Here is a 13,973-nt window from a genome sequence, read left to right as displayed (position 1 = left end):
GGGTAAATTGTTGCATATCGCAGTCGGGTGCCTGTACCCGATGCCTGCGATAAGGATGTTTCTCCAACTGCGGATGGTGTTTGAACCGGGAAAAATAGGAGTACTAGACCTAGGAGCTTGCGCCGAAGATATGTAGGGGTTCAGGGATATCACGCCTGGGCAGCAGAGGAGAAAGATTGAGTGGGAGCCCAATGAAACAGCCATGAAGGAACCCCTGCTAGAGACGAGGCCTCAACGGAAGGCGCGATGGCGACCTAGAGCGCAAGCCATATTTCTACATGGCCTGGCGCTCATGGGAGCCATCCACATATCCTCTTACCTATGGCCACACCTGAGCCCTTTCCATGCTGCAACTGTCAACGAGAGCACCAAGGAACCGATCGACATCTACCCAGACACCGACTACCCCCTCCGACCAGCCCACGAACCATGGGATATTTCGACTTCCTACTCATACCCAAAGAATGTATCAAAGACCGTGACAGAAGGAACATGGCTTCGAATTACGGCTCATCCAGTCCTGCCCGAGATCGTCTTCGATATGCTTGGCGACCTCTACTGCATGCCGAGTACACTCCGAGACGATGGCGTAGCGCAAACCGCACACCCTATCCTGAGCGGTATTCCCTACGACAAGGAAGCCGAGTTCTCAGCTGATGGACAGAACTTGGTCTTTATTTCCGACGCGGGCTTCGGAGTGGATAATATCTGGACGATGTCGTACAGCACCTGCGAGCAGATGGCAATGCGGAGCCACGAAGAAGCTAGAAGCTCAACAATCCAGCAGACAAATTCAACGTTCCGCTTCTTCTCGAGCCCGGCCTTCCATCCAACAGAGGACAAAATCATCGCGACAAAGTGGTTCCTCACAGGCCGACCGAACGGCGCAGGCGAGATCTGGGAGATTTCTTTCCTGGATACCCAAGACGCCAATAGAGTCCTCCCCGAGCGAGGCGGAAGGAGGATCATCGAGCGCAAACTCCCACCGTCATGGTCAAAAAAGCGTTACTTTGAAAGCCAGCTCGGCGCCGAACAAGCACGGTACATCCCCAGCGGCGACGGTATAATTTTCACCCGGAATGTTCGCGACGACGATAGCGGAAAATTCTCCTATAACAAGGACGTGCACGCTGGTATCAATGCTGCATTTCTCCTGAATACCACCACCGGTGTCACGACCGAGCTCGTTGCCGCTGCGCCCAGTGCAACTAATAAACCTGCTAGTCCCGGCGGGGCCAATATGCCGCGGCTATCTCGTGATTGGAGGACGCTTGCGTTTGTGAAAAGAATCGATGATAAAGAGGTACTGGCGCTCAAGGATATGAGGTCGGGCACTGTGCATTATGCGTGGGATGGGCTGGATTATGATCTTAGTACCATTCCCGCGTTCATGGGTGCGTACCCAAATTACGGGTGGACCAGGAATGATGGTGCAATTATGGTATGGGCCCAGGGAAAGATCTGGAGAGTTGATGTCGGTCTGAATGAGCTGGGTGAGAGGGTTGGCAGTGGAAAGCCTGCTATATTGTCATTCGAGGCTCGGATTGAGCTTGCACTGGGAGAGACAAGATACCCCGAGAGGAATATCACCGATAGCGAGCTGGCTGAACATCGCCAAGTCCGTGCCTTCAGAGGACTTAGAAGTGATTTGACGGGTAAAAGGGTCGTATTCGAGGCGGCTGGAGACAATATCCTTGCGGACGTTGGAACGGGCACCGTACAGGGTATCCTCAAACCAGATCTCCAAGTCTCATGCTATGCGCCATCGTTTGTTCAGAACTCGGATTACATTTTGCAAGCTTGCTGGAGCGATCGGAATCTCACGAGCTTCGTCTTGGCTGATGTGAAGGACGGCAATTCTACCCTCGAAATTGAAGGATTACCGAGAGGCCGCTACCTATCCCCTGTGAGTGATGGCCGGGTCATAGCGTACGTGCGAACCGGAAAGGATTACATGTTTGGTGATGTTGAAGAGACATTGGGCGAAGGTATATGGATTGCCGGTATAGAATTACCCGATAGCAGTGGATTTACTCTGACAGCGCGAGTGTCTTCTGTCCGGCGCCTGGAAGGTCTGACATCCAGCGCTGAAACGAAGCTGACGCTGGCTGAGGATGGAGCCCTTGTTATCGAGGACCCTATGTCGATTGCACGGTACAACATCCACACCGGGGAGCTCAAAGACATTGCAAAGGGAAGAACGTCCGTCGAGATGACAGCCTCGCCTGCATCGAATGGCGCCATTGCGCTGAGGGACTTCCAACACATATGGCTCACCAGAAGCGAGCCTCCAGCAGCCATCTGGAGCAAGCCAGACGATGCACAAACACCAAGTAACCTCATCAGGTTGACCGACGCTGGTGGACACGATGTGACATTCAGTGGTGACGGAAAGAGGGTCTTCTGGCTGCTGGGAGCGATATTGTACGGCGCGGATGTCAAAGGACTCACCAACGCATGCTCCAGGGTATCGCTACAAACTCGCGATTCCGGCGCTTGTGCAAAACAGTTCATTTCAAGCCACCCCCTCAACGTTACTCAAGCAATGGCACGCCCATCGACCGATGCTATTGTCATCGTAAACGCTACTCTCATAAGCATGAACACGAACGCCCCCGAAGCAATCCAAAATGCAACGATCATCATCCAGTCCGGCCTCATCACGGTAGCCGGCGCAGGGTCATCAATTACACTCCCAAAGACACCATACCAAAATATTGACGCCCAAGGCGGCGCGGTTTTACCCGGCTTCATCGACTTCCACGGCCACTGGGGCGGCTTTCTCAACCCCTATCCAACAGCATCCTGGGAAATGTCCACATTCCTCGGCTACGGCGTGACAACCATCCACAATCCCGCGTCTAGGAATGTAGCGGGGTACATCGAGCGGCATCTGATCGATAAAGGGCGGATGTACGGTCCTCGTGTCTTTCACACAGGCGATGTCCTCTACGGCTCTACGCAGCCGAGTGTATATACGGAGATAAATTCCCTTCAAGATGCACGAGATGCGCTCCTACGCATCCGAGATGAGGGTGGGAGGGATCTCGCGCTTTCAGCGAAGAACTACCAACTCCCTTCCCGCGCCGCACGCCAACGGCTCCTCACAGCCGCAAAAGAACTAGATATGCTCGTTGTCCCCGAAGGCGGATGGTCCTTTGACTGGGGCTTAACATATTTCATAGACGGGTACACAAGCCACGAGCACCCGCTGCCAATCCCCTGGCTTTACGACGACATACTGTCCCTGATCGAAGCAAGCGGGAGCTCTTATACACCGTTGGCAGTAATGAACTACGGTGGGATCTTCGGGCAGCACTGGGTTCATCAGAACGAGGATATCCCCACAGATACGAAATTGAGAAAATATGTGAGACATGATATCCTCGAGAGCCTTACGGAAGTTAAAAAGGCGCCGAGGAGTTCATACCTCTTCTTCAATACGACGCTTTCAACGGCAAAACTTGCCAAACGCGGAGTGAGGACAAATGTCGGCGCGCATGGCGAACAACCCATCGGGTACTTATATCACTCAGAGATGAAAATGATGGGCATGGGAGGGCAAACACCTTATGAAGTATTGAAAGCAGCGACTATCGGCGGCGCGACCTCGTTAGGGCTTCAAAACAGTATTGGGAGTATTGAAGTAGGAAAACTAGCGGATTTGATTATTTATCCCGAGGGCGTGGACACAATCCAGAAGCTTTGGGAGAGGAGTATGCACATGCAATACGTTGTTAGTCGGGGTACGGTATTGAGTGTTGAGGATGGGTTGGAGGAAATTTGGCCGAGGGCTGGACGGAGGCAGAGAGGGCCAAGGTTGAATGCTGAGGATGAGATCTAGTAATTTTCAGGAAATGTGGAGATTGTACCACATGAAGATGGCTTTTTGGCATGTTTACATTTTGCCGGATATGGAAAATATAGTATACGCCACTATGAGGTCAATATCCTCCATCCATCTTAGTCGACGAACCCTAATAAATCCTTGAATGAGCGCATCCTGATGTCGTTTGTCCAGACCACCCTCAATATCTATCATCAGCTTTTACCTCTTTCATCTATCCGTAGTCAATCCGTAGTCAATCCATCGCATTGATCCTATCTAGTCAACCAAGAACAAATCGGCTCACACCCTTCAACATGTCGCAAATGGCAGAAAACAAAACATTCCAAGCGCCTGAAAGCGCGCAGACACAACAGACACCCGGGTACATCGCCACCTCCATTCCCATTCTCTCCAAATACCTACGAATACTAACAATGGTTATGCAGCCTAGAAAGCAAAATGCAACCCCCCTCCGAAGCAACAAAACTCGAGACACCGGATGGTATAGCAGAGTATATCGGGTCGAACAAGTTGAAGGGGAAGAAAGCATTGATTACGGGGGGAGAGTACGTGCTGCATCCAACATCAATCCCCACCGATTCTAAACAACCCAACCATTCCGCCATGGAAAAATGCTGATTATGTCTATTGGGCCGTAGCTCAGGAATAGGCCGCTCCGTCGCAGCCCTCTTCGCGCGTGAGGGAGCAGATGTATCTATCGTTTATTTACCCGTTGAAGAGGATGATGCGCAAGGCACGAAAGGTCTTGTTGAGAAGGAGGGGAGGGAGTGTCTTCTTATTCCAGGGGATTTGCGGGATAAGGAGTTTTGTAAACAAGCGGTGGAGGAGCATGTTAAGAAGTAAGTCTACACCATCTTCCCGACGCCGATATGGTTGGTATGCCGGAAGCTAGGATGGAAGAGCCGGGTTAATCTTATGGCGCGGTGTGTGTGACTGTGCAGATTCGGCCATATAAATATCCTCGTCAACAACGCCTCAAAGCAATACATGTGCCCCGACCTATCTGAAATCGACCTCGAGCAAGTGCAGGACGTCTTTGAGACGAATATAATCCAGATGTTTGCCGTAACGAAGTTTGCTCTGCCGCACATGAGCAAGGGAGATTCGTACGCAGCCCCATACCACACCATCTTTACCACCCCCCTCAAGAAGAGATTTTAGCTAATATGCTTACATGTACAGGATAATCAACAATACCTCCGTAACAGCCTTCCGCGGCACAAAGTCCATGGTCGACTACGCATCTACCAAGGGCGCGATAGTCGGTTTCACGAGGGCTTTGGCGCAGCAGTTGGTGAGTAAGGGGATTAGGGTTAATGCTGTTGCGTAAGTACCTCCCTTTCTAACCAGACACTCTTCACCCACAGAAGTATAGGCTGAAAAGTTGGCTTATCGCAGGCCCGGCTCAACGTACACCCCCATCCAAGTCGATACGCGCGACGCAGAGAGTATGCAGAATTGGGCATCGGGTAAGCCGTTGGGTAGACCGGGACAGCCGAGTGAGGTAGCGACGAGTTTTGTGTTTTTGGCGAGTTCGGATGCGTCGCTTTTTTGTAAGTTATATCCATAACCCACAGGAGTGATGGAATGAGCCCGCTAATGTCTTGGTAGACGGACAGATATTGCATCCGTATCCGTTGGGTGAATAGGAGGATGAGAGGTGGAATAATATGTATCTGGCATTTCAGCAAAACAGTGAAAGAAAAACTCGCTATGCTACATTTTCCCGTAATCAAGTCCGCTAATCAACACCATGCTAGTATAATCGTGCCAGGGTCGTCGCTGCAATCAACAAAAAGATCAACAAAAGGGTATATAGATGTTTGCCGAATAAAGACGCAGCAGGTTTGAGCTCGCTGGTAGGAGCTGACTGAATGGTAGGAGCAGAGAATAGAGGACCGCTGATCTTTTTAGAAGTTGTGTTGGTCTTTTCTTCACTGGCAGCACTAGGTTTAGCTTCAGAAATTTCGGTGGGTGTAGGCTCAGGTTCTGGTTCAGGCTCAGGAGTAGTTTCAGGCGTGGGCTGGCCACTGCTCGACTCAGACTCGATAGACTGCTCCACATGTTTAGTCTGCTCCGGTGCAAGCTGTAGGATCAACTTGGCCAGTTCATCATGATCTTTCTCCTTGGCAAGCATGTATGGCGTCTTGCCACTTCCATCCTTCATCCAAACATCTGCTCCTGCGGCAATCAACCGCCGAATAGACGTCTCCCAGCCAGCCTGCGCAGCGTATCGAAGAAAAAACTCGAGATTCGCACGGTCGCGATCGAGTTTGGCACCGTTTTCGACAAGCACAAGACCAATCACGTGAGCCATTCCGAGCGGCGAGCAGTCCCATATGTCTTCGATGTCAGGGTCAGCTCCCGCTTTCAGGAGCATCTGGAGAGTGTCCCAGTTGTTCGCCATGACCGAGAGATGGATCGGCGTGCGGCCGTACTTGTTACGTAGGTTGATGTTGGCACCGTGATCGATGAGCAGACGAACAATGCTATCGTGGTTATCAGCAACGGCCCAATGAAGTGCTGCTTGGCCCATATCAGGCTCGGTCTGATCTATCTCCTCTTTGGTAGCGTCTGGAAGCCGTTCTTTGAGCTCAGTAAACTGCTTCGCTATGACGAGGGACCACAAAGGAAGAGTGCCTGGCATGGAGAGACCGGTGTCGGATCGCTTGACTTCGTCAATGATGGTGCCCGACTCTGTGCGCTGAGGTGCCCCGTTGGATTTGTATCCCGCCTCTCTCTGTCGTCGACGAGCTGATCGGAGAGACTCAAGAACCGCCGGATGATGCTTCTCATGTGCGATGAGGATCGGGGTTCGGCCGTACTTGTCTTTGATGGAGGGATCGCCGCCATGTTCAAGGAGGACTTCTAATGTTTCCAGATGTCCGGCTCGCGCAACGTCATGCAGAGTAGTCATTCCATTCACATCCTGCATATTGACGTCCAGTGTCGGGTCATGCTCGAGCAGGACGCGGATGATCTCGGCGCGGTGATTGACAGCTGCGGAATGAAGAAGACCGCGATCAAAGCAATCTTTATGATGCAAGTTGGTCCCTCCCTTGATCAGCAGCTTAACAACAGAGGTATGTCCGTAGTCGATGGCTCGCATGATGGCGGTACCGTTTGAGCCCTCCTGCTGTACTTCTGTGTCGGCCCCCTTGGCCAGGAGAGCCTTGACGACATCGTAGTGGCCTTTATCGGAAGCGCTGGTCAGAGCCGAGTTGCCACCGCTATCCCTGTGGTTGATATCAATTTCAGGATCCGCAAGCAGTACATTAACCCCCTCAGCGGAGCCCTTTCTGGCGGCATGAATCAAGGCCGTTGACTTGTCGGCGGATTGTTTGTTCACTTGGATGTTCTTGTTTGCTAACAGCATTTTCAGGTACTGGGGAGCCCCAATGGCTGCAGCAACAATCAAGGGCGTGAAATGCGACCATCGCTCGCTTGAAATGTTGACATCGATGTACCTCTGGGCCAGGAGACATTCCAAAACATCGGTTTGCTCGTCCAGGATCGCCCGGTGCAGCATAGCACGGCCGCTGCTGTCGATGACATTAGGCGTCGCGCCCGCGTTGGATAGCATTTGCATGATTTCGGTATATCCTCGTCCGGCGGCAATTGATAGTGGTGTCGATCCATTAATGTCCTTGACGTCTGGGTTGTGTCCTCGTTTGATGAGCTCCTTTACCACACGAGCGAGGTTAAAGTGCACAGCAAGATGCATCGCAGAGCCATTCTTTGCAGACCAGCTCATGGACCGTTCGTGATCATCCAGATACCACAGTGCTTGAGTTACCGTACCTAAACACGCAGAATCAGCGAGAAGGTCAAGCGCTCGATCGTACAAGTTGTCTGTTTCCGCTATGCGTAGGTGCTTGCCCCAGCTGATCGCGGCATATGAAAAGAATGGAAACTCTTGGAGACGGTTCTCAAAGTCAACAGCCTCAGACGGCCCATAACAAGGACCAGTTCGGAATGCGTCAAATCGAAGATAGGTCAGACAGGAAGAAGCAATATGGGCGTGTCCGTCAGGGAACCACCGGTCGCGATTCTCTCTAAAGTAGTCTTCAGCAGAATAGTGCACTAATTTGAAACAGTTTGACTCGTCCAGTTGAACCAATCCAGCGCATTTGTTGGCTAGGATCCGTGCTCGAATGATATTGTCGTCGTCAATCTCTCTGTCGTCCTCGTTGATGGCAAGCGCGTGCTCGATGGCGTGTTCGTGGAGAGGGCGTTCGGCAAGCACGACCCAGCGCAGGAACTCCATGACGCTTTCCTTTATCGATGGAGGCAGCTCTGAGATCCGTTTCATGGCGTCTTCGTATGTTCCATTAAGCTCCTGGGGCAGAGTCTTTAGAGCGGCAACCAGCTGCTTGACATTGAGCTTCCACTCCAACGTATCCATGTTGAATCTTGCCAGCAGGAACATCCCCCCATTATTCTTGACCACGGTCTCTAGGATCTGATCCATCAGACCGGGCTTGAGCTCGGTGCACTGTTGCAGAAAGTCCGAAGCGCTGGTCCGCCAACGGACATATGTCGTCAAGTCCTCTTCCACCGCGGCGATGGGAATAACGCAAGCATTCAATTGGAGATAATAAGAGTGTCCCTTGTATGCACAGCGGTTTCCATTCTCATAACATCCGGGACACAGGTCATAACTGATGTCGTTCTGTGCATCGCACTCGGCACAGTGGTATTGTTTCGGAATGTTCTCCCCCCCATCACCGTCGCAGATGATATAGCTCTGGGGAGTATCACGGTGTCGAAAATGCCTGGCAATGTTGGGCAATGGGCGTGAAGTCACCATCAGATTGATCTTCACATCGCTGGGATTGTCAGGGGTGCTCCAAGGGGCCAGGGCCTCCAGCAAGGGCAGTCGCTCATTCTCTTTTTGCAGTTCGTCCAGCCCATCCAGGATGATAAAGACCTTGGTGAACTGTCTCATCAACAGGTTGAGCGTCGACTTTAGCTGGTCACGCCCTGGCCGTGTGCCGTCCTTGTTGTGCTTTGCAAAGATCTCCATCATGTTGTCGATCTCAATATCGTATCGCTGTATGAACTGCTTGATGATGCTGGAAAGCAGATTGTCGGGATTTTGCGTTGAGGGATCGTCCCATTTGCAATACAGCATGATCACTGCAGCGCCCTTGAGTCCTCCTTCCTCGCGCACACGCAGTGCTTCCAACTCATTGTATACAATCGAGGCGAGGAACGTCTTTCCAGCACCAGGAATACCAGGACAGAAAATGCGCATATTCTCTCCTTCTCTCCACTCTCGAAAATCGTCGCGCTCTAGGAACCACTTGCAGGTTCCCTTGTGATGCTGGTTCCAGATCATGCTCTGTTTGGCGACAAAGTTGAGCGGCGATATCCAGTCGATCAACTCTTTCAGTTTCGCCTCGTCCATGACCTTTCGTACATGTTTTCCATCGCGGTAAATATCCTGCGCAAGGGAGTGCGTCGACTGGTTGATCCCATCCTGCAGCAGCCCTTTGAGACGGTATATGCGGTTCGTGAGTTTTTCTGCGTCTTTCTGCGTAAACGGCCAAGCGAGCGACTGGGCGATTTTGCCATGGGTGGACTGGCTTTGGATCTTGCGCTTCAGCTCCTCGAGCTGGATATTGATTTCCTTGATGATTCCGTCGGGCTCGAAGAGTGGTAGTAGCGAGTCGGGGATCCTAACGTCTTTGTTTTTATCGCTCGGCAGCTGGTCAAGAAGGGACGTTATCAACATCCATAAGTGGGTGATTTCGGTGCAAAGGTCCAGCCGGTCTTTACCTCCAGCGCGGACATCTCCAAGATAACCGATGATCTGGTACGCGAGGGCAGCGAGGGCCGCGACGCTGGTCGTGATACTCAGCGGATCCATAGTCGGCCATTCCTGTCAAAAGTCAATGAAAACCGAAATTGCTGGGCAACGGTCGCACAGCGCGAGACCAGAATTTAAAGCACCCCCTGCATTAATAAAAATACGAGGTGGCCGTCGCACAGATTAAAAATAATCACACCCTGCAGCAGCCCCAAACTCAGCCGCGGGGGCCAAAAGAATGCACTGACAACAGCAGCGGATTCCACGGAAGTTCCCGTGCATTTCCAATCGATTAGAAGAGTCTAGCAGGTGGGCTTCCTGGTCTATCACACCAATCATGCTGGTGCGGCTGGAATGGCGTCTGTCTAGGCTGTATCTGCAGCCAATCATCCTTACAAGGCAACAAAAGCAAACCCCATAACGAGCCCAAAGCAGCACAACTATCCGAGCGCGGCTTGGTTGGGGGTGCAGAGGACGGACTCTCTGCTCATTCCGAGTCCGCGTCTGGAGGCTGGGTTTGTTGTTGATTGATGGTGACAACAAATAACATCTCCTACTAACGAACTCTGCCTGATCTATTTTCTGGGAGGCGACAATCAGCTAAGCCAGACTCTATGCCTACTGCATACACATTGCATTCGTTCTTCAGAGGAAATCTCGTGCATACGCGCCCACGCATCCTGCAGCTGTCAATCTGTCATGGGGCAATTCCGCAGGGCAGTCCGCACAGCCTCTGCACATCAATCGACCCATCCGCGTAAGCATTCAATATCAACTTTATTTAGTTATGGAGATAGCTGGAGTCATCCAAGGTAAATATCTCATTCGCCCCATCGTAAGTGAACCCTTTGCCCCGCTGCCGATCGCGACATCATCGCATTCAAGATATCTCTCATCCCTCTTAGCTTGATGTATCTTCTACAGAGTACAAGATGATGCTTAGTTACTGAGCCTCGCTGACTCACTCCGGAATCTCATGGTTCGCCACCCCAGCATCCCACCTGTACTTTGCAGCCGGATGATCCTCAGGTGGCCCCGTCTGCCCGGGCTTCCCATACAGATTCTCGCGATACGTACCGCGCGGCGCAGCATAATCTTCATGGAATAGTCCGCGTCGACGGAGTTCCGGGATAAGCAGGTCAATAATGTCCTTGAATGAACCGGGTTTGATCGCGTATGCCTATTCATCAGATCAGCAAAGACTGTCGCATGAGTTAGGTAGATCCGAGGGATATCCATGGGATATCCATGACTCACCAAGTTGAACCCATCGACGTCAGCCTCGCGCACCCACCGCTCCATCTCGTCTGCGATTTGATCTGGTGTTCCGACTGGTGTTGCGCCTAGTCCGCCGACAGTGATGTGTTCGCCGACCGTCTTTTTCGTCCATTTGGGAACTTCGGGGGTTGCTTTTGACCAGCCTTCGACGGCAGACCTACACAAGATACACTGTTAGCCCTCTTCCCAATTCCCAAGAAAGCCACATGATAAGGGCATACTAACCGAATAGCATTACTAGGCACACTCCGCAACTCCTCATCCTCGCCATAAACATCCAGATCAATCCCCGTCCACCCCCCAAACAGCGCCAACGCCCCATCAATCGACCCCAAAGACCTATAATACTCAAACTTCCCTCTGGCCTCCTCTTCCGTCTTGCCCAGGATAGGACAAAGCAACGCAAGAAACTTAATACTGCTTCCATCCCGTCCATACTCCGTCCTCGCAAGTTCCCGAATCTCCTTGATATTATTTTTCACAACAGACGGACTATGCCCCGCGACGAAAATCGCCTCGGCATGCTGCGCTGCGAATTGCTTTCCTGCCTTTGAGGTGCCTGCTTGCAGTATCACGGGTGTGCGTTGCGGGGATGGTTGGCACAGGTGAGGACCGGGGACGTCGAAGTATTTTCCAACATGGTTGATTTCGCGCACGCGGTTAGGGTCTGTGTAGATTCGTCGAGACTTGTCGAGTACCACAGCGTCGGAGCGCCAGGAGGATTCCCACAGTTTGTAGGTTACTTTTATGTATTCTTCTGCGACGGCGTAGCGGTCGTCGTGCTAAATACCGTCAGATCTGGCGTAAAGGAGAAGAAACAGGAAACAATAAGGAAAAGATACGTACCTGAGGCTGATCCTTCCCAATCAAATTTCTCGCCGCGGAATCAAGATACCCCGTTACAACCTATTCTTCATATCAGCTGATTCCTCCAGCTCGTTCGTACTCTACCCATCCGCTGCTGCTATGGGATACTCACATTCCACCCAACCCTCCCCTTCGTCAAATGATCAACTGTACTCAACCTTCTCGCAAGATGATAAGGCTGTTCATAAGTCGTCGTAACCGTAACCCCAAAGCCAATATTCTTCGTTGCGGCAGCCATGGCAGGAACAACAGCCAGCGGCTCATTAACGGGCCATTGCGCCCCTGATGATATTGCGGGGTGCAGATTGCGGGGGCCTTTGTAGACGTCGTAGCCGCCTGCGTTCAATTAACATAAAGTACGGGTGGTTAGCATGGATGATGAGGTGGTTCGGGGGTTGAATTGAGAGTATGGTCATGCCGGGGGTTGGTGAAGTACCAAGAACATCAGCAATGAATATCCCGTGGAACTTTGCGCCCTCGAGTAATTGCGCCAATTCAATCCAGTGCTCTATGTCGTTGAAGCGGTGCGATTCGTCGTCGGGGTGTGTCCAGAGACCGGGGGATTGGTGGCCACTGCCTGTACAGGACGTCGAATACGTTAGCGCAGTTGAGTGGAGGGAGGTTGGAGAAGGAGAAGCGTACACATCTCAACAAAAGCATTGAGAATAAGCGACTTGCGCGGTGTATTTTGGAGTTGCTCGGTTGTCATTGTGATTATGCTGGATGATGGTATCCGGAGTGTATAGATATAGAACCGTAAATATGAAAATCAGTACAGATCGTGCCCATGGACCTATCGCGCATATTTATATCCCTGCGCTACCCCTCCCCCACTATGTCGAGAGCTGTGTCGCAATTTCACTACGTAAGTTATAGCTACCCCGCGGGCTCATTCCACTGCTCGATATCTGTACTATCTATATAGCATCAATGTGGGCCTCGATGGCGTGATATGGCAATTCGGCCGAGGAAGAAGCACGAATCCTTATCCTTTTCTTACATTTATCTACTCGGATACGTTTATAAGGAGATGCAAGGGCAACTAGATCGTCGATTGACGAATTTTAAGTGTTGATGATCTGCGGATTTGGTGATGGTGCTTGGTTCTTTGGGTGTTGATTATTTGGTACGTCAGAACGGGAGGACATCACGCCATTCCAATTAGAAAGGTTGATTTTCCAGTGGGCAATTATTGGATGAAGGTTATACTTTAGAAGAATGAGGACTTGCTCGGCCGAGAGGCGGGGATATAACCGTGTTTCGCGTTGCGTCGTCATTGCTACGGCCCAAGATGGTCCTCTATAAGAGAAGACACTTTAACACTGTATACAATTCTCGGGATATTTCTTGAAAGACGGGAGAGCAGACCTGGAATAAAACACGCCACGGTAAACTGTAAGGACTATCAAGTCCAGCACCGTGAGTCTTTTCCGATCCTTGCCCCGTTCAATTGACCGCAACCTCCCCCATATGAAGTTAGCTCTCTTATGTACCTAGAAGACTATGTACCTCAGTGAGCCTGGCACCTCTGGATACAATGCCGGAAGTATCTTCCTGACGGAGCAGTGGACCCGCGCGGCAGATATGATGTGAGATCGGGCCCGGTATGGAAGGCGAGCGCCTCTTGCCGTCAGAGTGGGCGAGGGCTTGAGTTTGAGGGGACGGGATGTCACAAGGGTTTAATCAATATGCATATGTGGGTGTCGGTAGGGGCTCCCCTGGTATATATCGCGGCCCCTGAACAACCACCATACCAAGCGCAGATTTCCTCATTCCCAAGACTGGCAATGTGTGGCAACTTCCCGGCTCTAGTTTCAAGGCCAGATATGACGTGTACGGTTTAATTAAGTGGACATCCGTCAGGCCTAGGAAGTATTATTTGGCTGGATATCTACTTGACGGATAGATTCGGCTCCAAGGATCTTGGTTGTATTAACTACTGAGAAATACCGACTGTAATTGGGTGTAAACACTTGGCCAAAGTATGAAATATGCCATCTGTATCTCTTTGTTATACCGGGAGCAAAAACAAACATTTTCCAGGCTACGGGAATAAATAGGCACGAAAAACATGCCCGTGGGCAGGGGCTCCCATCATACTGATGTACTACCACCCTTAGCGTAACAAGTACCTTGGGTTTCATAGTATCAATGATTTCGCTCTGC

General features: G+C 51.3%; 4 protein-coding genes across 4 annotated transcripts; 2 read left to right on the top strand and 2 right to left on the bottom strand.

Moving 5' to 3' along the window:
• Nucleotides 1–202: 202 nt before the first annotated feature.
• On the top strand, nucleotides 203–3,844 carry BDV14DRAFT_201007 (uncharacterized protein; the record flags this gene model as incomplete). The annotated part of the gene is made up of 1 exon (XM_073773638.1): nucleotides 203–3,844. One exon carries the CDS (start codon nucleotides 203–205, stop codon nucleotides 3,842–3,844), a length of 3,642 nt encoding a protein of 1,213 aa, XP_073627194.1.
• A 299-nt stretch (nucleotides 3,845–4,143) lies between these two features.
• BDV14DRAFT_190342 (uncharacterized protein) lies at nucleotides 4,144–5,499 on the top strand (the record flags this gene model as incomplete). The annotated part of the gene is made up of 7 exons (XM_073771322.1): nucleotides 4,144–4,211; nucleotides 4,276–4,395; nucleotides 4,489–4,689; nucleotides 4,792–4,956; nucleotides 5,033–5,176; nucleotides 5,249–5,403; nucleotides 5,462–5,499. The coding sequence occupies 7 exons, from the start codon at nucleotides 4,144–4,146 to the stop codon at nucleotides 5,497–5,499; spliced, it is 891 nt and encodes a 296-aa protein (XP_073627193.1).
• Nucleotides 5,294–9,891, bottom strand: BDV14DRAFT_77935 (ankyrin repeat-containing domain protein). Its single transcript, XM_073777504.1, has one exon. It carries the CDS (start codon nucleotides 9,720–9,722, stop codon nucleotides 5,607–5,609), a length of 4,116 nt encoding a protein of 1,371 aa, XP_073627192.1. The 5' UTR covers nucleotides 9,723–9,891; the 3' UTR covers nucleotides 5,294–5,606.
• A 535-nt stretch (nucleotides 9,892–10,426) lies between these two features.
• On the bottom strand, nucleotides 10,427–12,655 carry BDV14DRAFT_175096 (LLM class flavin-dependent oxidoreductase). Its single transcript, XM_073769006.1, has 7 exons — nucleotides 12,450–12,655; nucleotides 12,244–12,384; nucleotides 11,920–12,143; nucleotides 11,787–11,846; nucleotides 11,166–11,722; nucleotides 10,920–11,097; nucleotides 10,427–10,842 (listed from the first exon to the last, which is right to left on the bottom strand). The coding sequence occupies exons 1-7, from the start codon at nucleotides 12,514–12,516 to the stop codon at nucleotides 10,624–10,626; spliced, it is 1,446 nt and encodes a 481-aa protein (XP_073627191.1). The 5' UTR covers nucleotides 12,517–12,655; the 3' UTR covers nucleotides 10,427–10,623.
• Between the last annotated feature and the right edge of the window lie 1,318 nt (nucleotides 12,656–13,973).

This window comes from Aspergillus stella-maris, assembly GCF_047715825.1.
Source record: "Aspergillus stella-maris strain CBS 113639 unplaced genomic scaffold BDV14scaffold_34, whole genome shotgun sequence".
Taxonomy (NCBI): Eukaryota; Fungi; Ascomycota; class Eurotiomycetes; order Eurotiales; family Aspergillaceae; genus Aspergillus; species Aspergillus stella-maris.
Note: the sequence above shows the minus strand (reverse complement) of the source record. Positions and strands in the feature narration are given on the sequence as shown.